Source organism: Pristiophorus japonicus, chromosome 8 (genome assembly GCF_044704955.1).
Source record: "Pristiophorus japonicus isolate sPriJap1 chromosome 8, sPriJap1.hap1, whole genome shotgun sequence".
NCBI classification, from domain to species: Eukaryota; Metazoa; Chordata; class Chondrichthyes; family Pristiophoridae; genus Pristiophorus; species Pristiophorus japonicus.
This window is the reverse complement of record NC_091984.1, coordinates 240,717,968-240,741,740: the sequence shown is the minus strand read 5'-3', so window position 1 is coordinate 240,741,740 and position 23,773 is coordinate 240,717,968. Positions and strand designations below refer to the sequence as shown.

Genomic DNA, 23,773 nt, shown 5'->3' with positions numbered 1-23,773 from the left:
AATTAGGGGGCACAGCTTCAAAATACAGGGCAGCCAATTTAAAACCGAGTTGAGAAGGAATTTCTTCTCCCAGAGGGTTGTGAATCTGTGGAATTCTCTGCCCAAGGAAGCAGTTGAGGCTAGGTCATTGAATGTATTCAAATCACAGATAGATAGATTTTTAACCATTATGGCTTACGGGGATCAGGCGGGTAAGTGGAGCTGAGTCCACGGCCAGATCAGCCATGATCTTGTTGAATGGCGGAGCAGGCTCGAGGGGCTAGATGGCCTACTCCTGTTCCTAATTCTTATGTTTTTATGTTCTTATGATTGGATCTTGCTTTTGTTACATCATGCTGTAAAGCTTCTTGCAAATAATCCTTAATTCATAGAATCATAGAAATTTATAGCATGGAAGGTGGCAATTTTGGCCCATGTCTATGCCAGCCGACCAAGAGCTATCCAGCCTAATCCCAATTTCCAGCTCTTGGTCCATAGCCCTGTAGGTTACGGCACTTTAAGTGCACATCCAAGTATTTTTTAAATGTGAGGGTTTCTGCCTCTACCACCCTTTCAGGCAGAGAGTTCCAGATCCCCACCACCCTCTGGGTGAAGAAATTTCCCCTTATCTCCTCTAAACCTCCCCCCCCCCCCCCCCCAATTACTTTAAATCTATGCCCCCTGGTTGTTGACCCCTCTGCCAGGGGAAACAGGTCCTTCCTATCCCTTCTATCCAGGCCCCTCATAATTTTATACACCTCAATCGGGTCTCCCTTTAGCTTCCTCTGTTCCAAAGAAAACAGGCCCAGCGTCTCCAATCTTTCCTCATAGCCAAAATTCTCCAGTCGATGCAACATTCTTGTAAATCTCCTCCGCACCTTTTCCAGTCACGTCCTCCCTGTAATGTGGTGACCAGAACTGCAGACAGTGCTCTCTAACCAGTGTTTTATATAGTTCAAGCATAATCTCCTTGCTCTTGTCTTTATTAGTCGAGGCATAGAATACAAGTATTCCATATACCTTCTTAACCACCTTATCTACCTGGCCTGCTACCTTCAGGGATCTGTGGACCTGCACTCCAAGGTCCTTTTGTTCCTCTACACTTCCCAGTGTCGTACCATTTAATGTGTATTCCCTTGCCTTGTTAGATCTCCCCAGATGCATTGCCTCACACTTATCCAGATTGAATTTCATTTGCCACTGTTATACCCACCTAACTAGTACATTGATATCTTCCTGCAGTCTGCAGCTTTCTTCTTCATTATCAACCACACAGCCTATTTTAATGTCATCAGCAAACTTCTTAATCATACCCTCAATATTTAAGTCCAAGTCATTGATATATACAGCTGCGATGTTCAAAATTCGGAATGTTCTGGAATCTGGACACCAGGCCAATCCATGGCAGGGTCGTCTGGAAAATGTCCCGAAATCGTGACTCCCCTGCCTCGGCCACCAAACCTCCCCCTACCTCGGACCGGCCTCCTCTGGCGGCCCAACCTCTCTTTTCTCCCCCCCCCCCCACCCCCCCCCCGCCCCAAACGCCTCAGCAATACCTCCCTTGATCTCTGGAGGCCCAACCGACCTCTGACCTCCCCCCCCCCCCCTTCCCAGCCTCATTCTGACTGCCCGACCGCTCTCCACACCTCCCCCCGGCCTGACTGAACCCCCACCCCCCCCCCCCACGACTTCCAGCGGCCCGACCGATTGACCCCCCCGACTTCCCTCCCTACCTACGTTGGCCCAGGCAAAGACTTTCAAAATCCGGATTTCGGACGTCATACCTGTACCACAAAAAGCAAGGGACCCAACACTGAGCCCTGCGGAACCCCACTGGAAATATCCTTCCAGTCACAAAAACACTCGTCAACCATTACCCTTTGCTTCCTGCCTCCAAGCCAATTTTGGATCCAACTTGCTACTTTGCCGTGGATCCCATGGGCTATTACTTTCGTGACCAGTCTGGTGGGACCTTATCAAAAGCTTTGCTAAAATTTATTTTCACTACATCATACGCACTGCCCACATCGACCCTCCTGGTTACCTCCTCGAAAAATTCTATCAAGTTAGTTAGACATGACCTTCCCTTAACAAATCCATGCTGACTGTCCTTGATTAATCCATGACTTTCCAAATGAAGATTTATCCTGTCCCTCAGGATTTTTTCCAATAATTTTCCCACCACCAAGGTTAGGCTGACTGGCCTGTAATTACTCAGTCTATCCCTTTCTCCCTTTTCAAACAAAGGTACAACATTAGCAGTCCTCCAGTCCTCTGACACCACACCTGTAGCCAGAGAGGATTGGAAAATGATAGTTAGAGCCTCTGCTATTTCCTCTTTTACTTCTCAACAGTCTGGGATACATTTCATCCGGGCCTGCGGACTTATTCACTTTCAAAGCTGCAAAGCCCCTTAATACTTCCTCTCTCACTATTTTCAAACAAATTCATTTTATTATGCAGTTTTGAAAGTGAGTACGCACTTGGCAGCAGTGATGCATGGAACATTCACATTCGAGTAAGGTCAGGTTAAAGAATTCATAATCATCACAGATGCCTCTTGGTGTTCAGCCTCTGACTCTTTTCATGGTTACCCACTGTATTCTTTACAAACTTAAGATTTATAATTCTAATTTTTTTTTTCAAAGTAAGCATACAGAGTCTAGCTCGTAGCCCTTTTAATATTTTAGAACTGGAATTATTTTAGATTGCTGTACTAAAGAATCATCACAGGAACAATGGGCCATGTAGCCCCCTCCTGTGTGTAAACTTTTATGGTTCAATCACCAGCTGCAGCTTACATCTTAACACACCCGCTGTAGAGATTTCACTATAGAGTTCAGTGACAGATGGTGCTGTTATAAATAATCACAAAGTTAAATCTTTAAACCTACTTTATATTCAAATATTTTAACCATAAAAATTAATACAGTTACATGTGTATTTGCTTGATCCTCCTGGTTTCTCAGTCTTCCCTGTTAATGATACTTATTTCCATTATTTTTACAGCAGTTTGCCCCAAATTTATTTTTGTGCACCAGCTTTTAATTGTGGAATGCTGATAGGTTGGTGATGCAGCACAGCGGTGCTGCCCCATTGCTTGGTAGATGCAAGTTCCTGCCAGCATTTCCCCATCAGTGAAGTCCCAAATTTGGCTGTGAATCAAGGGCTGGGGCAGAGGTCAATCCGCTCCCAATCGGGGGGGGGAACATCAGGACAAGTTCCTTTTCCCTGCTTTGGAGCAGCTTCTAATGGTCAGTTTATTGATAAACATTCCCTTATGGATTTGCCTGCATTTGAATATGTAACTTTTGAGAGTGGGTTTTGTTTAATTGAATATTAATATAACCTAAATTTTAAATAGTCATGAGCAGGTACGGAAAATAATCAAAAAGGCTAATGGAATGTTGGCCTTTATATCTAGAGGACGAGAGTACAAGGGGGTAGAAATTATGCTGCAACTGTGCAAAACCCTGGTTAGACCACACCTGGAGCACTGAGAGCTGTTCTGGGCACCACACCTTAGGAAGAATATGTTAGCCTTTGAGGGAGTGCAGTGTAGGTTTACCAGAATGATACCAGGACTTCAAGAGTTTAGTTATGAGGAGAGATTACACAAATTAGGGTTATATTCCCTAGAATTTAGACGGTTAAGAGGTGACCTGATCGAAGTTTTCAAGATAAGAAGGGGAACAGAATAGGAGAGAGAAACTATTTCTGCTGGTTGAGGAGTCTTGGACATGGGGTCTTAGTCTACAAATTAGAGCCAGGCCTTTCAGGAATGAAGTTAGGAAACACTTCCACACACACAGAGTGGTAGAAGTTTGGAACTTTCTTTCACAAACAGCAATTGAGGCGAGATGAATGGTTAATTTTAAATGGGAGAGATTGATAGCTTTTTGTTAACCGAAGGTATTACGGGATATGGGCCAAAGGCAGGTGTATGGAGTTAGGTTGCAGATCAGCCATGATCTCATTGAATGGCGGAGCAGGCTTGAGTGGCTGAATGGCCGACTCCTGCTCCTATGTTGGAATGTTCCTAAGTGGTCATTGCAACTTAACAGTCATGAACTTGCTTATTCTTGCATTTCAGAATTGTTTCAAAACTTGAGGCTCAGATCAGACAAGTAGAACATGAGAGAAACTATATGAAGCTCCGGCCTGGTACAGATAGCTGTTCACGGACATCAAGCAGCAGGTATATACAAATATATTTTCTAACTAAAACTTAAACAATGTATCACATCCAATGATTGAACCATCAAGGAAGCTCATAAGTTTTACTTCTTTTAATATGATGGCTAATGCAAAGAATGTATTTTCTGTATTTTGAGTGTTGGAACATTAACACCCAATAGTACAGCAGTAATGAGATACAGCTTTAATTTCCTGAAGATGCTGAATACTTGGGTCAGCAGCCTGTTCCTGGAGGTGGGAAGGAGGTTACGCTCGGGGACAAGTTACTTCTTAGCTGATCTTTAGCTTCTCCTCGTGTCTGGTTCAGAGTGATATTGGAGGCCTGAGAGCAGGTCACCCTCCCTCTTTGTAACAATTAACATGTGACCTGGCTGAGAGATGTGAGTTTACTCTCCAAGGTAAAAATCCTACCTTTAGATGTAAATTCTAATCACCCACAAAATCCCGATTACTCCAAATGAACAGTGCGGCTGCTGCATATGCCACTGTCATTATTGTTATAAACTTAGCTTTCTATGTGTAGGAATAAAGAAGAGTTGACTTTACTCTGTTTGCTTTTGTTAAGGACAAAAAGTGTACTGTCAGTATTCCAAGAAATAATCTTTGTAATTTAAGTTTTAGCTGAAAACCTTAACATTTGTATGGTGGTAAATGAATTAGTCCGGCATTCCAGTGCATCTCCCAGCGGGAACCTTAATATTTAAGAGGGAAAGTAAAGTATTGTAATACCCTGTTTAGTGGAGAATCTGTTGTATGCAAGTGATATAAAAGCATCTTTTTCTTAAATTCAAAGCATTTAAGCATAACCTTTTATTATGCAGACGCAGATACAAGACAGAGATCGATAGACTTTTGGATACTAAGGGAATTAAGGGACAAGGGAATAGTGCAGGAAGGTGGAGTTGAGGTAGAAGAACAGCTATGATCTTATTGAATGGTAGAGCAGGCTCGAGGGGCCAAGTGGCCTACTCCAGCTCTTATTTCTTATGTTCTTATTATAGAAAGAATAACTTTTTTGTTTATGCCATCTTTAGTGAGCTTACAGCAGACAAGTCCTAACTGAAAATATGGATAAAAATAACCAAATATGGTCCAATCAGAATTATTTTGATTTTGTGTTTTTGTGGCTTCCCTGAATTGGTCTGTTATTGTGTTATCAAAAACAGCCTTTTCCATCATCCTGATGCATCTCATTCTCCTACAAAAACTCCTACTGATGATGTTGCAAGACGGAAGTGGCTGACTCCAGGTTCTGACTATTCCATCTTCACAGGACAACCCTTAGAAAGTAACTGCAAAGCTTCTCGGAATGGATTTGAGGAGACCCACCTGCAGCCCAGAAGGTCAGCCCAACATCCTTATTCCAGTCATTCTTTCAGCTTCATGTGCTGTTAACATATAACCCAAAGAATATTTTAAAATCTGTTACAGTGCGTTACTGTATCTGTCAATTTAAGGGACGAGTAGATCTCCCGTGGTGTAGCTTAAAGTAGGTTGGATGATATACGGACAGCAGTGTTATGCCATGTAATACACAATGTATTGGCCCATAATTTGCTGGCAAAATAACGGCAAGTCTAATAACACTCACCATTATTTATGTTCAAATGCAACAGCAGCTTCAGACGAGGGCAGCTGCGCAGTTAAACGCGGAAATTCAGAAGTTGCTGTCCAAGATGCGCCACTCGCTGTTAGCTTTGTGGAAACGGCATCTCGCTGTCTGGCTCACTATTGAAATGCATTGAGCGGTGTGAAGTTGCTGTATTTGTGCAATAGATACGAACTAAACTTGCCACAGAATGTTCGAGCCAATTTGACGTGACTTAATGAACCTGTTTTGAAGGCATTTAAGATCGTGGCTCAGTGGGCAGCACATTCGCCTCTGAGTCAAAAGGTTGTGGGTTCGGGTCCCACTCCAGAGACGTGAGCACAAAATCCAGGCTGACACTCCGAGTGCAGTGCTGAGGGAGTGCGACACTGTCGGAGGTGCTGTCTTTCAGACGAGATGTTAAACCGAGGCTCTCTCGGGCAGACGTAAGAGATCCGTGCATATTTAATTAAGCCTCGATCAGCTGTCAGAGATTCTTTTAACGATGTGCTAAGTGTTGATTACTGCCAATGAGCCTCTCTAAAAAGGAAAGATGTACATTTATATAGCACCTTTCAAGACCACCGGACGTCTCAAAGCGCTTTATAGCCAATGAAGTACTTTTGGAGTAGCGTCTCATTCCTTCAGGTTTTAATTGTTGTTGGATATTTTAAAAATGTGAAATTTTAAATTGAAAACTTTTTATTTTTCCTTTCTATCTTTTGCTCTCAATCCAATCTTTCTGTCCGTCTCTATTTCTCTTTCTGTACCTGATTTGATATTGAATTCACTCACTTAAAATACACTTCCTTGTCAATCGTTGTGATGTTTATTTCACAATCCTTTCATCTGATTGGTTAAGGAGATACACAGTTGCTTGCCCTTTCACTCAATTCCCAGATGCCTGGTTTCCCTCACTGCGAATTTTTCAGCTCGCACTTCCAGCAATTTGTGGTGCAAAATATCATCAGGATTAAACGGACAAGTCTAACTAACGGCTGATAATAATAATAAAATAACTTTTGTTTATGTGGCTCCTTTAACATATTAAAATGTGTTACAAGACAAAACAGATAAATTTGACACTGAGTCTCAAAAGAAGAAATTAATGCAGATGATCAAAAGTTTGTTTAAAGAGGAAGGTTTTAAGGAGTGTCTTTAAAAGAGAAAAGAGAGGCGGAAAGGTTTAGGGAGGGAGTTCCAGAGCTTGCGGCCCAAACAGCACGTCTACCGATGGTTGAGCAGTTATAATGAGGGATTTTCAAGAGGCCAGAATTTGAGGAGCACAGACATCTTGTGGAGTTGTGAGGCTGGAAAAGATTACAGAGATAGGGAAGGGCAAGACAATGGAGTGATTTGTAAATCAGGATGAGAATTTTGAAATCGAGGCGTTGTTTAACCGGGAGCCAATGTAGATCAGAAAGCACAGCGGTGATGGGTGATCGTCACTTGGTGTGAGTTAGGACACGGACAGCTGAGCTTTGGATGACCTCAAGTTTACGTAGTGTAAAATCTAGGAGGCCAGGCAGGAGTGAGTAGGAATAGTCAAGTCTAGAGGTAACAAAGGCGTGAATGTGGGTTTCAGCAGCAAAAGAGCTGATGCAGGGGCGGAGGCGGGCAATGTTATGGAGGTGGAAAAAGGCTGTTTTAGTTATGCCGCAGATGTGTGGCTAGAAACTAATTTCAGGGTCAAATATGGCACCTAGATTGCGAACAGTCTTGTTCACCCTCAGATTGATGCTAGGGAGAGGGATAGAGTCAGCAGTCACAGAATGCAGTTTGTGGCAGGGACCAAAGATAATGGCTTCGATCTTCCCAATATTTAATTGGAGAAAATTTCTGCTCATCCAGTACTGGATATCGGGCAAGCAATCTGACAATTTCGATACCAAGCATGGGTCGAGAGAAGTGGTGAAGAGGTAGAGCTGGGTGTCATCAGCGTACATGTGGAAACTGACTCCGTGTTTTCGGATGTTATCGCCAAGGGGCAGCATATAGATGAGAAATAAGAGGGGACCAAGGACTGATCCTTGGGGGACACCAGAGGTAATGATGCAGGAGTGGGAAGAGAAGCCATTGCAGGAGATTTTCTGGCTACGATTAGATAGATCAGAATGGAACCAGGCGAGTGCAGTTCCAGTAACCCAGCTGGACGTTGGTGGAAAGGCGTTGGAGGAGGATGGAGTGGTCAACTGTGTCAAAGGCTGCACAAGTCCAGAAAGACCAGTAGGGGTAGTTTACCTTTGTCACACTTATAAAGGATGTCATTTGTGACTTTGAGAGCCGTTTTGGTTCTGAGGCAGGGGCGAAAACCAGATCGAAGGGATTCAAACATTGAATTCATGGAAAGATGGTTACGGATTTGGGAGGTGACAATATGTTCAAGTACTTTGGACAGGGAAGGGAGGTTGGAGATGAGGCGATAGCTAGCAAGCAAAGTGGGGTCAATAATTGTTTTTTTGAGGAGAGGGGCGATGACTGCAGATTTGAAGGAGGGGAAACAGTACCTGAGGACAGAGAACCGTTAACAATGTTGGCTAACAATGGAGCCAGAAAAGGAAGTTGGGCGGACAGCAGTTTGGTGGGAATAGGGTCAAGGGAGCAGGAAGTGGGTCTCAAGATGAGTTTGGAGAGATTACAAGGGGAGATCAAAGAGAAAATAGAGAAAGATATGAGTTTAGGGCTCGCGCAGGTGGGAGCCTCAGATGAAATTTGGCCCTGTGGGCTAGGTGTTTATCATCATCATAGGCAGTCCTTCAAAATCGAGGACTTGCTTCCACTCTAAAAGTGAGTTCTTAGGTGACTGAACAGTCCAATACGGGAATTATAGTCTCTGTCACAGGTGGGACAGACAGCCGTTGAAGGAAAGGGTGGGTGGGACCGGTTTGCCGCACGCTCTTCCGCTGCCTGCGCTTGGTATTTGCATGCTCTCAGCGATGAGACTCGAGGTGCTCGGTGCCCTCCCGGATGCACTTCCTCCACTTAGGGCAGTCTTTGGCCAGGGACTCCCAGGTGGCGGTGGGGATGTTGCATTTTATCAAGGAGGCTTTGAGGGTGTCCTTGAAACGTTTCCTCTGCCCACCTTTGGCTTGCTTGCTGTGTAGGAGTTCCGAGTAGTGCGCTTGCTTTGGGAATCTTGTGTCAGGCATGCGAACAATATGGCCCGCCCAGCAGAGCTGGTCGAGAGTGGTCGGTGCTTCACTGCTGGGGATGTTGGCCTGATCGAGAATGCTAACCTTGGTGCGTCTGTCCTCCCAGGGGATATGCAGGATCAGAGGGGTTTAAGGAGACGGTTAGCAGTAGAGAATAGTAGCCGGGGGTTATTTTTGCAATCCAGAATGATCCTGGAATAGTGAGCAGTTTTTGTAGACAAGATTAGGAACCGATAATGTTTTATGTGTTTGAGCCAGATCTGGCGGTGAATGGCTTGACCAATTGTCCGCCACATCTGTTTAGGTCTACGCCCTTTTGACTTGTGGGAGCGAAGGTGAGGGCTGTACCGGGGGATCGGCCAGCGTGGGAGAGAGTAATCTTTTTAATAGGGATTAGGGCATCAATGGTGGTGGTGAGGGTGTGGTTGAGCAGATCGGTGGCTGCAAAAATGTCATTGTTAAAAGAGGGCCAAAGGTTGGACAATTTTTTAAGTTGATAAGTGCAGTTGTAAGAGAGTTTGGAGAGAGTTTTTTTGAGGGGCGGATGCAGAAGGAAGAAGGTTTGGATTAGGGAAGGGGGATGTGGGTTGAGAGCAATACAAGGTAATGGTCAGAGATGGCTTTATCTTTAATTAATATGGTTGGAATAGCAAGACCATGAGAGATTGCAATATCAAGGGGGTGGCTGTGAATCCGGGTTGAGGAATTTACATGGAGGGAGAGATTAAGGGAGGACAGGAGGGTAGTGAATTCCGAGGACAGAGAGCATGATGAGTTGAGATGGAGGTTGAAGTCACCGAGGATGAGAAGTTGCCCGGTGCATAGGCTGAGGGAGGAAAGCAATGAGATATACCCGTGATAAAGTTTTTACCATATTTGGGTGGGCAGTAGGGAAGAGAATTTTGAATGAGAGGTGAGAGGGGTGGAATAAGGAGAGATGTTCAAAAGATGAGATAATGCTGGAGATGTAGGGGGACAGACCAAGGTATGATTTAGTGATGAGAGCTATACCCCCACCATGGCGGTCTGGGCAGGGCAAGTGGTGGAAGGTATAGCCAGAAGGGGAGGCTTCGATTAAAGGTTATAAGAACATAAGAACATAAAAAATAGGAGCAGGAGAAGGCCATCTGGCCTCTCGAGCCTGCTCCGCCTTTTAATAAGATCATGGCTGATCTGATCATGGACTCAGCTCCACTTCCCTGCCCGTTCCCCATACCCTTTAATTGCCTTATTTCTCAAAGATCTGTCTATCTCTGCCTTAAATATATTCAATGATCCAGCCTCCACAGCTCTCTGGGGCAGAGAATTCCACAGATCTGAGAGAAGAAATTCCTCCTCATCTCAGTTTTAAATGGATGACCCCCTATTCTGAGACTATGTCCGCTAGTTTTAGTTTCCCCTACGAGTGGAAATATCCTCTCTGCATCCACCTTATCGAGCCTCCTCATTATCTCTGAACAGCCTCCAATGCAAGTATATCCTTCCTTAAATACGAAGACCAAAACTGTACGCAGTACTCTAGGTGTAGCTTCACCAATACCCTGTACAGTTGTAGCAGGACTTCTCTGCTTTTATACTCTATCCCTCTTGCAATAAAGGCCAATTTGCCTTCCTGATTACTTGCTGTACCTGCCTACTAACTTTTTGCGTTTCATGCACAAGGACCCCCAGGTACTTCTGTGCTGCAGCACTTTGCAATTTGTCTCCATTTAAATTATAATTTGCTTTTCTATTTTTTTCTGGCAAAGTGGAGAACATCACATTTTTCCACATTATAATGTGTCATTATCCCTCTGCCAAGTTTCCGTTAGTGCCATGATGTCAATGCAGTCATCCACGATAATGTCATGAATGGCAAGGACCTTGTTTGAAAGTGAACAGACATTCTGCAAGGAGACTTTGAGATCATCCGTGATGGCTGATCTACTGCCAGAATACACATGGTCATTGTTTGGAGGAATGAATTGGACGGGATTTGCACGGTTAGCCCTCCCTGAGCAAGCTGGGTGGTAAGGTCGGTGAGACAGTAGGATGGACAATTGGGGTTGCTGCTTTGGAGGAGACAGCGACGAGTGCCACAGTGCGCCCTTCGGAAAATGCCGAGAGGCACAGAGGGAAGCCGCAGGCTTGTCTAAAAGGGAGTCGAGCCTGGGTCGACGGCACGAGAGTAGGAAGGTTGTAGAGTAATGAAGTGTTGGTGTAGGGATTTTGGAGGATAGATGAGGTGGCATATCGACATTAGATAATGACCAGAGAGGGAAAGAGAGAAAAAGTGGGAAAAGGAAGTGTAAAAAGAAGTTCCTGCCTCCCGGGTCCGTACAGAGTGTGTATGGAACCGGGAAGGAATCGCAAAAGCCGGTTGTCAGCAGACAATGCGCATGCGTTGAAAACCGGCTTTTCCGATCTGTCAACCTGGAGCTTGACAGATCCAACGCATCTCCACATCCAGGACATTCGCATGGGCAGGATTGCGGCATTTACCCATATCTTGCCCAGCAGATGTCCTGAAAACTCTTGCGCCTGATAAAAGCAGGCATATAGCACGAAAAAATTAAAAAATAAAATTAAAAGAAGAAATGTTATTGTTTAAAAACCTTCCCCACTATGGTAAGTTTATTTTAAACCATAATTAAAAAATCTTTTTTAAAAATCGGAAAAATATATATTTTTTATAATACATAAATAACTAATTTAAATTAATAAAAATATGTGGTGTATTTTTTCTATTTTTTATTAGAGTTTTGTATGTTGGGGGGCAGGGTTCTCATTCATAATGATGGAAACTCCAACTTACGGAGTTCCCATAATTATGAATGAGAAAATACTTTACCTGGATTGGCTGCCCAGAGCCATGTGACTGCAGCTCCAGCCCTGCGCACGTCCTGACGTGCATATGCACCGACGCGCAGTCAGCAGAGGCCTCGGGACATGGGAACTCGTGTGGGCGCAGCAAGAACAGGTAGGTGCACATAGAAACATAGAAAATAGGTGCAGGAGTAGGCCATTTGGCCCTTCGAGCCTGCACCACCATTCAATAAGATAATGGCTGATCATCACCTCAGTACCCCTTTCCTGCTTTCTCTCCATACCCCTTGATCCCTTTAGCCATAAGGGCCATATCTAACTCCCTCTTGAATATATCCAACGAACTGGCATCAACAACTCGCTGCGGTAGAGAATTCCACAGGTTAACAATTCTGAGTGAAGAAGTTTCTCCTCATCTCGGTCCTTATTGGCTTACCCTTTATCCTCAGACTGTGTCCCCTGGTTCTGGACTTCCCCAACATCGGGACCATGCTTCCTGCATCTAACCTGTCCAGTCCCATCAGAATTTTATATGTTTCTGTGAGATCCCCTCTCATCCTTCTAAACTCCAGTGAATACAGGCCCAGTCGGTCCAGTCTCTCCTCATATGTCAGTCCTGCCATCCCAGGAATCAGTCTGGTGAACCTTCGCTGCACTCCCTCAATAGCAAGAACGTCCTTCCTTCGATTAGGAGACCAAAACTGAACACAATATTCCAGGTGAGGCCTCACCAAGGCCCTGTACAACTGCAGTAAGACCTCCCTGCTCCTATACTCAAATCCCCTAGCTATGATGACCAACATGCCATTTGCCGCCTTTACCGCCTGCTGTACCTGCATGCCAACTTTCAATGACTGATGTACCATGACACCCAGGTCTCGTTGCACCTCCTTTTCCTAATCTGCCGCCATTCAGATAATATTCTGTCTTCGTGTTTTTGCCACCAAAGTGGATAACCTCTCATTTATCCACATTATCCACTTTGCCATGCATTTGCCCACTCGCCTAACCTGTCCAAGTCACTCTGCAGCCTCTGAGCATCCTCCTCACAGCTCACACCGCCACCCAGCTTAGTGTCATCTGCAAACTTGGAGATATTACACTCAATTCCTTCATCTAAATCATTGATGTATATTGTAAATAGCTGGGGTCCCAGCACTGAGCCCTGCGGCACTCCACTAGTCACTGCCTGCCATTCTGAAAAGGACCCGTTTATCCCGACTCTCTGCTTCCTATCTGCCAACCAGTTCTCTATCCACGTCAGTACATTACTCCTAATACCATATGCTTTAATTTTGCACACCAATCTCTTGTGTGGGGCCTTGTCAAAAGCCTTTTGAAAGTCCAAATACACCACATCCACTGGTTCTCCCTTGTCTGCTCTACTAGTTACATCCTCAAAAAATTCTAGAAGGGGAAGTCATAACGGAGAACAAAGAAATGGCAGACCAATTGAACAAGTACTTTGGTTTGGTATTCACTTAGGAGGACACAAACAACCTTCCGGATATAAAAGGGGTCAGAGGGTCTAGTAAGAAGGAGGAACTGAGGGAAATCCTTATTAGTTGGGAAATTGTGTTGGGGAAATTGATGGGATTGAAGGCCGATAAATCCCCAGGGCCTGATCGACTGCATCCCAGAGTACTTAAGGAGGTGGCCTTGGAAATAGCGGATGCATCGACAGTCATTTTCCAACATTCCATAGACTCCGGATCAGTTCCTATGGAGTGGAGGGTAGCCAATGTAATCCCACTTTTTAAAAAAGGAGGGAGAGAGAAAACGGAATTATAGACCAGTCAGCCTGTAGTGGGTAAAATGATGGAATCAATTATTAAGGATGTCATAGCAGCGCATTTGGAAAGAAGTACATGATAGGTCCAAGTCAGCATGGATTTGTGAAAGGGAAATCATGCTTGACAAATCTTCTGGAATTTTTTGAGGATGTTTCCAGTAGAGTGGACAAGGGAGAACCAGTTGATGTGGTGTATTTGGACTTTCAGAAGGCTTTCGACAAGGTCCCACACAAGAGATTAATGTGCAGAGTTAAAGCACCTGGGATTGGGGGTAGTGTGATGACCTGGATTGAGAATTGGTTGGCAGACAGGTCGCAAAGATTAGGAGTAAATGGGTACTTTTCAGAATGGCAGGCAGTGACTAATGGGGTACCGCAAGGTTCTGTGCTGGGACCCCAGCTGTTTACATTGTACATTAATGATTTAGACGAGGGGATTAACTGTAGTATCTCCAAATTTGTGGATGACACTAAGTTGGGTGGCAGTGTGAGCTACGAGGAGGATGCTATGAGGCTGCAGAGTGACTTGGATAGGTTAGGTGAGTGGACAAATGCATGGCAGATGAAGTATAATGTGGATAAATGTGAGGTTATCCACTTTGGTGGTAAAAACAGAGAGACAGACTATTATCTGAATGGTGACACATTAGGAAAAGGGGAGGTGCAACGAGACCTGGGTGTCATGGTACATCAGTCATTGAAGGTTGGCATGCAGGTACAGCAGGCGGTTAAGAAAGCAAATGGCATGTTGGCCTTCATAGCGAGGGGATTTGAGTACAGGGGCAGGGAGGTGTTACTACAGTTGTACAGGGCCTTGGTGAGGCCACATCTGGAGTATTGTGTACAGTTTTGGTCTCCTAACTTGAGGAAGGACATTCTTGCTATTGAGGGAGTGCAGCGAAGGTTCACCAGACTGATTCCCGGGATGGCGGGACTGACATATTAAGAAAGACTTGATCAACTGGGCTTGTATTCACTGGAGAATAAGAGGGGATCTCATAGAAACGTTTAAAATTCTGACGGGTTTAGACAGGTTAGATGCAGGAAGAATGTTCCCAATGTTGGGGAAGTCCAGAACCAGGGGTCACAGTCTAAGGATAAGGGGTAAGCCATTTAGGACCGAGATGAGGAGAAACTTCTTCACCCAGAGAGTGGTGAACCTGTGGAATTCTCTACCACAGAAAGTTGTCGAGGCCAATTCACGAAATATATCCAAAAAGGAGTTAGATGTAGTCCTTACTACTAGGGGGATCAAGGGGTATGGCAAGAAAGCAGGAATGGGGTACTGAAGTTGCATGTTCAGCCATGAACTCATTGAATGGCAGTGCAGGCTCGAAGGGCCGAATGGCCTATTCCTGCACCTATTTTCTATGTTTCTATATCTATGTTTCTATGAATATATCTAATGAACTGGCCTCAACAACTTTCTGTGGTAGAGAATTCCACAGATTTACAATTCTGGGTGAAGTAGTTTCTCCTCATCTCAGTCCTAAATGGCTTACCCCTTATCCTTAGACCGTGACCCCTGGTTCTGGACTTCCCCACCATCGGGAACATTCTTCCTGCATCTAACCTGTCCAATCCCATCAGAATTTTATATGTTTCTATGAGATCCCCTCTCATTCTTCTAAATTCCAGTGAATATAAGCCTAGTCGATCCAGTCTTTCTAAATATGTCATCCCGGGAATTAGTCTGGTGAACCTTTGCTGCACTTCCTGAAAAGCAAGAATGTCCTTCCTCAGATTAGGAGACCAAAACTGTCCACAATATTTTTAAACTTTTTCCCTCGATCGCCCGTGGGAAGCAGCCGACCCGTATTTCTGGGCCAATGGCTCGGGTCTGAAGCGGCAGCCAAAATGCGCACACAAATAGATCCAAGTGAAAAACAAAAAAAATAAATTCAATTTACGTGGTACATATGACAGTAACGATTCTACAATAGTAGAATAAGTAAATCAAGATTAATTATGTTAAATAAAATTAAATAATATATACAATAATTATAAATTAAGTTAAAATCAGAAATTCAGTAATTGAAGCAAAGTAAATCAGTCTTTAACTGTCCTTAAAATTAATTACCTGATGAATGATTTAAAGATGCCGTAAGAATCACTCCTCCAGCAAATTATGTCCCAATATTTTGTTACTGATTTAGAACTGTATTCCTTCAGGGCTGCAAAGTCTAATTGTTAAATAAATACAAGCTTGGCTTGGTCAGTTTAATTGATTGTTAAAGAAGTTTGCAGATTGGAAATTCTTCTCAGTTTCAGGCTGTGTATCAGTGATATCCAGCATTGAGTACTGGCTTTCTTAAAAAGATTGTGTTGTGATTGTAATGAAGTGTAACATTTGGCACAGCCTAACCATAGCGTTTGGATTTTTTTCCTTGATTTTTCCCTGTGCCTCATAAGATTGGGTGGGTATCTGCTCTTTGGTCTTTTGTCAAAAGTCCGTTGATAGTGGCAGCACTCGGGGAGAAATTCCAGCTCTCTCTCAATCTGCACCCTCTTTAAAATTGTAGCTCTCCTCATTCTTCCTCCCAGAATGCATCACTTCACACTTCTCTGCATTAAATGCTATCAGCCATATGTCTGCCCATTTCACCAGTCTATGTCCTTCTGAAGTCCGGTCCGGGGTCAAACAGGGCTGTGTTATCGCCCCAACCCTCTTTATCTTCCTTGCATCTGCGCACGTACAGAGGCTGAACTCCAAGTCATAGTCAACGTATTAACTGAGGCGTACGAAAGCATGGGCCTTATGATAAACATCCGTAAGACAAAGGTCCTCCATCAGCCTGTCCTCGCCGCTCAGCACTGCCCCCCCAGTCATCAAGATCCATGGCGCAGCCCTGGACAACGTGGACCATTTCCCATACCTCGGGAGCCTCTTATCAACAAGAACAGACATTGACAATGAGATTCAACACCGCCTCCAGTGCGCAAGTACAGCCTTCGGCCGCCTGAGGAAAAGAGTGTTTGAAGACCAGGCCCTCAAATCTGCCACCAAGCTCATGGTCTACAGGGCTGTCATAATACCCGCCCTCCTATATGGCTCAGAGACATTGACCGTCTACAGTACACACCAAGTTGCTGGAGAAATACCACCAACGATGTCTCCAAGATCCTACAAATCTTCTGGGAAAACAGACGTACCAATATTAGCGTCCTCGACCAGGCCACCATCCCCAGCATTGAAGCAGAGACTCTCAAAGCAAGTGCTCTACTCTGAACTCCTTCATGGCAAATGGGCCAAAGGTGGGCGGAGGAAACGTTACAAGGACACCCTCAAAGCCTCCCTGATAAAGTGCAACATTCCCACTGACACCTGGGAGTCCCTGGCCAAAGACCGCCCTAAGTGGAGGAACTGCATCCAGGAGGGTGCTGAGCACCTCGAGTCTCATCGGCGAGAGCATGCAGCAATCAAGCACAGGCAGCGGAAAGAGCGTGCGGCAAACCAGTCCCAACCTCCCTTTCCCTCAACATCCCACCTGTGACAGGGACTGTGGTTCTTGTATTGGACTGTTCAGCCACCTAAGGACTCATTTTTAGAGTGGAAGAAAGTCTTCCTCGATTCCGAGGGACTGCCTATGATGATGATGATGACTATCCTCCTCGCTGTTTACTACATTTCTAAGTGTTATGTCACGTAAGAAATTGTGCCTCCTATACCCAAGTCCAGCTCAAAACGAGCTGTGGCCCAAATACTGACCCCTGGGGTACACCTGTATGCTTCCCTCCAGTTTAGTCATTCATCACTACTCTACTTTCTGTCCCATAGCCAATTTCGTATCCACACTGCCACTGCCCCTTTAATCTAATGGGCTTTAATTTTGCGAACAAGTCTATTATTTGGCACTTTATCAAACACCTTTTGAAAGTCCATATACACATTAACTACATGACCATCATCAACCTCTCCATTATTTCATCGAAGAACTCAATTTCGTCTGTCAGACACGACTTGCCTTTAACAAGTCTGTGTTGGATGTCATTTATTAACCCATGCTTTTCCAAATGTCAGTTGATTTTTTCCAGGATTTGTCTCTAGAAAAATCCTCTCCACTGATGTTAGGCTGACTGGCCTGTAGTTATTGTGTTTATCCCTCCAATTTTTTGAACATGGGTATAACATTTGCAACCCTTCAGTCCTCTGGCACCACTCCCATATCCAAAGAGGATTGAAGGATTGCGGCCAGAGCCTCTGTTGTTTACACCCATACTTCCCTCACCAACCTAGAATGCATCCCATCAGAATGGGTGACTTTTCTGCTTTAAACATTGCCAGCCTTTTAAGTACCTCTTTTATCTATTTTTATCCTATCCAATTTATCTACCCTCTCCTCCTTTACTGTGACATTGGCAGTATCCTCTTTTGTCAAGACATATTCCATTTTCAGCTAGAAGTGCTGAGTGAATCATCCTTCTCCGCCTCCTTTTGGGGTCCCCAATTTTCAGCCAATTTGTTTCCCTTCATGTGACATCAAGAAATGATGCCTAAAAATCCATCATTTCACCACAGGCATACCATAACTGTAGTGCCTGCTATCTACAAGATTCACTGCAGAAACTCACTGAGGCTTCTTCAGCAGCACCTCCCAAACTTGCGACCTCCACCACCTTGAAAGACAAAGGCAGCAGGTGCATAGGAGCATCATCACCTCTTAGTTCCCTCCAAGTCTTCACACCATTCTAACTTGGACTTCTATCTCTGTTGTTTCTTCGTCACTGGGAAATAATTCTGGAACTCCCTAGCTCACAGCACTGCGGGAGCACCTTCACCACACGGAATACTGCAGTTCAAGAAGAAAGCCCAGCACCACCTTCTCAAGGGCAACGCTGGATGGGCAATAAATGCTGGCCTTGCCAGTGATGCTCACATCCTGAGACTGAATATGAAAAAATTATAATTTACAGCCTGAAGCACAGTGCAACCTAAGTACAGTGGCTCTTGGAGAGAGGAATGCTCCATTGCAGTGGCCACTTTTTAGTCACATGGACCATGTTTATTAGACACCCTTTTACAGTAACTTGCAGAACTGTATTGCAGTGCAGTTTGTAGTGCACTCTACTTTCTTTAAGTTTGGACTTTTATGGTATTTAAAAGCTTGTTTAAAAATTGTGCATTTTATGTATGAGAGTTGCAGGTAGCTTTTCAGTCTGGTATACAGATGAAATTCCTTTATTTTCATATGTTTACACTTTGAACATTTTGCCCAGGGAAGCTTTTTAAGTATAATCTTCAAAAGTAAAAGGAGGAGAAAGAAGGAATGGAAAGCTGGGAGCAATTCAGAAAGTAGGCTGGAATGAAGATCATAAGTGAATGCCTGCCTCTTCTCAGTTCAGGCTAGTTTGGTTGTGAAGGCTGGCACAGGAATTAAGGAGACACTCAACACTCAGTAAATGCCATGCTCTGGACGTGGGTCATTCCTTGGCTGACACTCCAATGCAGTAATGCACAGTCGGAGGTGCCGTCTTTCGGTTAAGAGATTAAACCGAGACCTTGTCTGCCTCTCGGGTGGACGTAAAAGATCCCATGGCACTATTCGAAGAGGAGCAGGGGTGTTCTTCCTTGTGTCCTGGGGCCAATGTTTATCCTTCAACTAGCATCACTAAAGCAAATTATCTGGTCATTATCTCATTACTGTTTGTGGGACCTTGCTGTGTGCAAAATCTTTGTCGCATTTCCTACATTACAACAGTGACTACACTTCAAAAGTACTTAATTGGCTGTAAAGTGCTTTGGGACATCCTGACATGACAGGCGCTATATAAATGTAAGTTTTCTTTTTCCCCAAACCTCACAGTTTTTTTTTATTCGTTCATGGGATGTGGGCATCGCTGGCAAGGCCAGCATTTGCAGATTATGCCAATTCATACTTCCATCTTTAATTACCATCCTAATAGTGCCCTTGAGGGTCGTGGTGAGCCACCATCTTGATCTGCTGCATACTTCTTTGTAGCAGTTTGGTACAACTGAGCGGGTTGCAAGGCCATTTCAGAGAGCAGTTAAGAGTCAACCACATTGCTGTTTGTTGTTCTGGGAAGGATAGCAGATTTTCTTCCCGAGAGGACATTAGTGAACCATTTGGGTTTTTACGACAATCCAGTGGTTTCATGGTCACCATTACCGATACTAGCTTTTTTATTCCAGATTTAAAAAAAAAAATCTACGATGCTACCGTACCCTTTCTGTGCATGTACTTTGCAACTTTAGAGTGAAGGTGAAATGGATTGTCCTGCACCAAATATATTGCATTCTGTTATTCCCTTCCTATACTAAGGGTCATAACAAAGATTACTGCATCCTCTGATTGTTGTCTCTGCCCCTCTGGAAAAAGTATGAATTGCATCATCTGTTAGTATTTTTGTACTGTACTCTGGATCCGATTAAACATAGAAACATAGAAATTAGGTGCAGGAGAAGGCCATTCGGCCCTTCGAGCCTGCATCACCATTCAATAAGATCATGGCTGATCATTCAACCTCAGTACCCCTTTCCTGCTTTCTCTCCATACCCCTTGAACCCTTTAGCTGTGAGGGCCATTTCTCACTCCTTGAATACATCCAATGAACTGGCCTCAACAACTCTCTGTGGTAGAGAATTCCACAGGTTAACAACTCTCTGAGTGAAGAAGTTTCTCCTCATCTCAGTCCTGAATGGCTTACCCCTTTATCCTTAGACTGTGGTTTGGAAATCGCGGGTAGTTATGTTCAGCTTTAATCACTGTTTGGTACCACTAATTTAAGATTTTACTTACCATCCTAATAATGCAAATTGAAGACCTAACTTAGACAGGAAAGCAATAACATTCAATCCAATCCTCCGACAGTTATCTGGCACTGTTATAGATGGACCTGTCAACCTGCTTTTCATGAGTTATTTTTTAATGCTACTGTTTTTATTCTAACTGCTATCCTGGGTTCGGTTCCTTGAAAAGAACTGACATTTATTAATTTACAGCCAGCAACCGTTCAGGATCTCTTGCAAGCAGACACATGTTAGTTTTTTAAAATATGTTTCTAATGGGTGTAGTGTTAAACCAAACATCTGTATAAATTATGTAAATAATAATCTTTCCTGTTGCTGAGTAGCTAGATTTTAAAGTTTTACTTTAGTAAAATTGAACTAAAATAACTGCAGCAAGTTTTTGTTTTAGAAATGAAATTTACAAAACTAGGGGGTCAAGTTTTGGTTCCGCGCTCAAAACCGCGCCTAAAACTTATCTCTCTATTCTCCCCGCTGCTGGAACGTTCCAGGCCCTCGGCACTGAAAACAGTGTGCACGCATGTGCAGTAGCTCCAGGCCGCTGAGGCTGTGTGGGAGGGGTGTGAAGCATGCCGCCCCTAGTCCTGGCCGAATGGGCTCACTGGGGCGGCGAAGATCGGACTCGGGCCTCCGCCCTTTTCAGCTCCCGGTCCGGCTTGCACCACCACCCCCTCCCCCCCTGTTCAGTTCCCAGCCCGGCACTCTTTTCCCCCCCCCCCCCACCCCAGGTCCAGTCCGCGCTCCCCCCACACTGCACATCCTCGGCGAGGTCTGCCCGCCTGGCATCTTGCTGGGGGCGGGCCCCGCCCGAAGTCTTCGGCCCGGCTTCCTCTCGTCGGCCGGGCCCGCTCAGCCTCCCTCCCTCTCCCCCCCCCCCCGCCCTCTCCCCTCTTCTCTCTCCCCCTCCCTCCCTCTCCCTCCCTCCCTCCCCTCTTCTCTCTCCCCCTCCCTCCCTCTCCCCTCTTCTCTCTCCCCCTCCCTCCCTCTCCCCTCTTCTCTCTCCCTCTCCCCTCTTCTCTCTCCCCCTCCCTCCCTCTCCCCCCCCTTCCCTCTCTCCCTCTTCCCTCTCTCCCTCTCCTCCCCCCTTCCCTCTCCTCCCCCCTTCCCTCTCCTCCCCCCTTCCCTCTCTCCCTCTCCTCCCCCCTTCCCTCTCTCCCTCTCCTCCCCCCCCCTCCCTCGCTCCCTCTCCTCCCCCCTCCCTCGCTCCCTCTCCTCCCCCCTCCCTCGCTCCCTCTCCTCCCCCCTCCCTCGCTCCCTCTCCTCCCCCCTCCCTCGCTCCCTCTCCTCCCCCTCCCTCTCCTCCCCCCCCTTCCTCTCCTCCCCCCTTCCTCTCCTCCCCCATAACTCTCCTCCCCCATAACTCTCCTCCCCCATAACTCTCCTCCCCGCTCCCTCTCTCCCTCACATCCCCCGCTCCCTCTCTCCCTCTCCTCTCCTCTCCCTCTCCTCTCCCCTCCCTCTCTCCCTCTCCTCTCCTCTCCCCTCCCTCTCTCCCTCTCCTCTCCCCTCCCTCTCTCCCTCTCCTCTCCCCTCCCTCTCCCTCTCCTCTCCCCTCCCTCTCTCCCCTCCCTCTCTCCCTCTCCTCTCCCCTCCCTCTCTCCCTCTCCTCTCCCCTCCCTCCCTCTCTCTCCTCTCCTCTCGTCCCTCTCTCCCTCTCCTCCCTCGCTCCCTCTCTCCCTCTCTCCCTCTCTCCCTCTCTCCCTCTCTCCCTCTCCTCCCCCTCTCCTCTCTCCTCTCTCCTCTCTCCTCTCTCCTCTCCTCTCTCCTCTCTCTCTCCTCTCTCCTCTCTCCCCTCTCCCTCTCCCCTCTCCCCTCTCCCCTCTCCCCTCTCCCCTCTCCCCTCTCCCCTCTCCCCTCTCCCCTCTCCCTCTCCCCTCTCCCCTCTCCCCTCTCCCCTCTCCCCTCTCCCCTCTCCCCCTCTCCCCTCTCCCCTCTCCCCTCTCTCCTCTCTCCTCTCTCTCCCTCTCCTCTCCCCTCCCTTTCTCCCTCCCCCCTTCCTCCCCCCCCCCCCCCCCCACCCCTCGCTGTCAGAAACACAGAGAGACACTGACAGACAGAGAGAGAGAGAGAGACACGGGGGCGGGGGGCGGGGGGGGGGGCGGCTCCCGGTGCTGCAGTTGGTGAGTAGAAACTTAATTTTTTATTTATTTTTTTAAATTAAAAAAAAAATTATTTTAAAAATGTTTTTTGATTGATTTATTGATTTATTTATCATTATTGATGATGGCTCTTTATTTGTAAAAGTGATGTGTTTCATGTTTGCAAACTTCCCTCCCCCCGCCCCCCCACCCCATCTCTCGTTCCTTACGCCTGACTTGTAAGTGTAGGCAAGGTTTTTCTGAGCGTACAAAAATCTACTTACTCCATTCTAAGTTAGTTTGGAGTAAGTTTTTGCTGCCTAAACTTGCAAAACAGGCGTAAGTGGCCGGACACACCCCCTTTTTGAAAAAAAAATCTGTTCTAAAATAAAACTATTCTAACTCATAGAACTGGAACAAACTAAATGCAGAGAATTGCAATTTCTAAGATACTCCATTCTAAACTAGTTGCTCAAAAAAAATAGGAGCAACTCAGGTCGAAACTTGACCCCTAGGTGTCGTAGTGGAGCGAAATAGTGTGTTGGTAAAGAGCACGGTGACTCGATACAAACAGGACACTTATCATTGACCCTGCATAAACCAGAGAAACCAGCTACTCTCATTAGCTTATTATTTGCCAAAAATCACTCCTTGTGTTACAGAAGATATATGATATATGATGGGGATATGATTTCTGTTACACAACACTTCATAACTTACAAGTGATAAAGTCACAAGTGAGTTACACTTGGTGCTATGAAGGGAAACAGATTGAATCTCATGGCTGTTCATTATATAATCTGATGATGCAAGTGTGAGGTAAGTAATTGAAATGCTGCAAATTGGATATAAAATTTTATTCTAAACTCGTTCATTTCCTGTGACATTGCATATGGGGTGTCCAGATAAATTGTAGTCAGGTAAAGGGAGATTAGAGAATGGATAATTACGCCAGTGTGCGTAGATATAATTTAGTCTCCATTTTAGTCATACATTTTGTATTTCCATTATAAATTCCTGTGTGCACAATTATAATGGAGACTGTCTATGCAAACGTATCTTGCTATAATGACACCCTCCTATTAGTGGCGGCATTGTTGCCCCCTCCCCCTCCACTTGTGGGAGCATGTTATTAAAGCATTACAAATGTTCATAGGCAGTTTCCATCATAAATGTGGACATTGATATTTATAATGGTAAAAGTGCACATAGACTTAAGATTTGTAATATATGTATGATGGGAACTAAGCTGTTTGGCTGCAGTGACTTCACTAAAACATTTTTTTGCCTTTTGTTCTAATTGTGACACTATCTCCAGGTATAAATATTGTTGCACTGATTTAAAATAAAGTTATGGTATTTGTGTTAGTTTTAACTTCCAAATATGTGAGATGGGTTACAGAACCACAGGTGGTA

General features: G+C 45.2%; 1 protein-coding gene across 3 annotated transcripts in view; it reads left to right on the top strand.

Moving 5' to 3' along the window:
* LOC139269089 (M-phase phosphoprotein 9) overlaps positions 1 to 23,773 on the top strand; it is an 87,658-nt gene that overhangs the window by 29,242 nt on the left and 34,643 nt on the right. For all 3 annotated transcript variants that reach the window (XM_070888167.1, XM_070888168.1, XM_070888166.1), the window contains exons 15-16: positions 4,073 to 4,177; positions 5,343 to 5,519. In XM_070888167.1, coding sequence (XP_070744268.1) covers positions 4,073 to 4,177; positions 5,343 to 5,519 — 282 coding nt within the window. The remainder of the gene's footprint in view (positions 1 to 4,072; positions 4,178 to 5,342; positions 5,520 to 23,773) is intronic.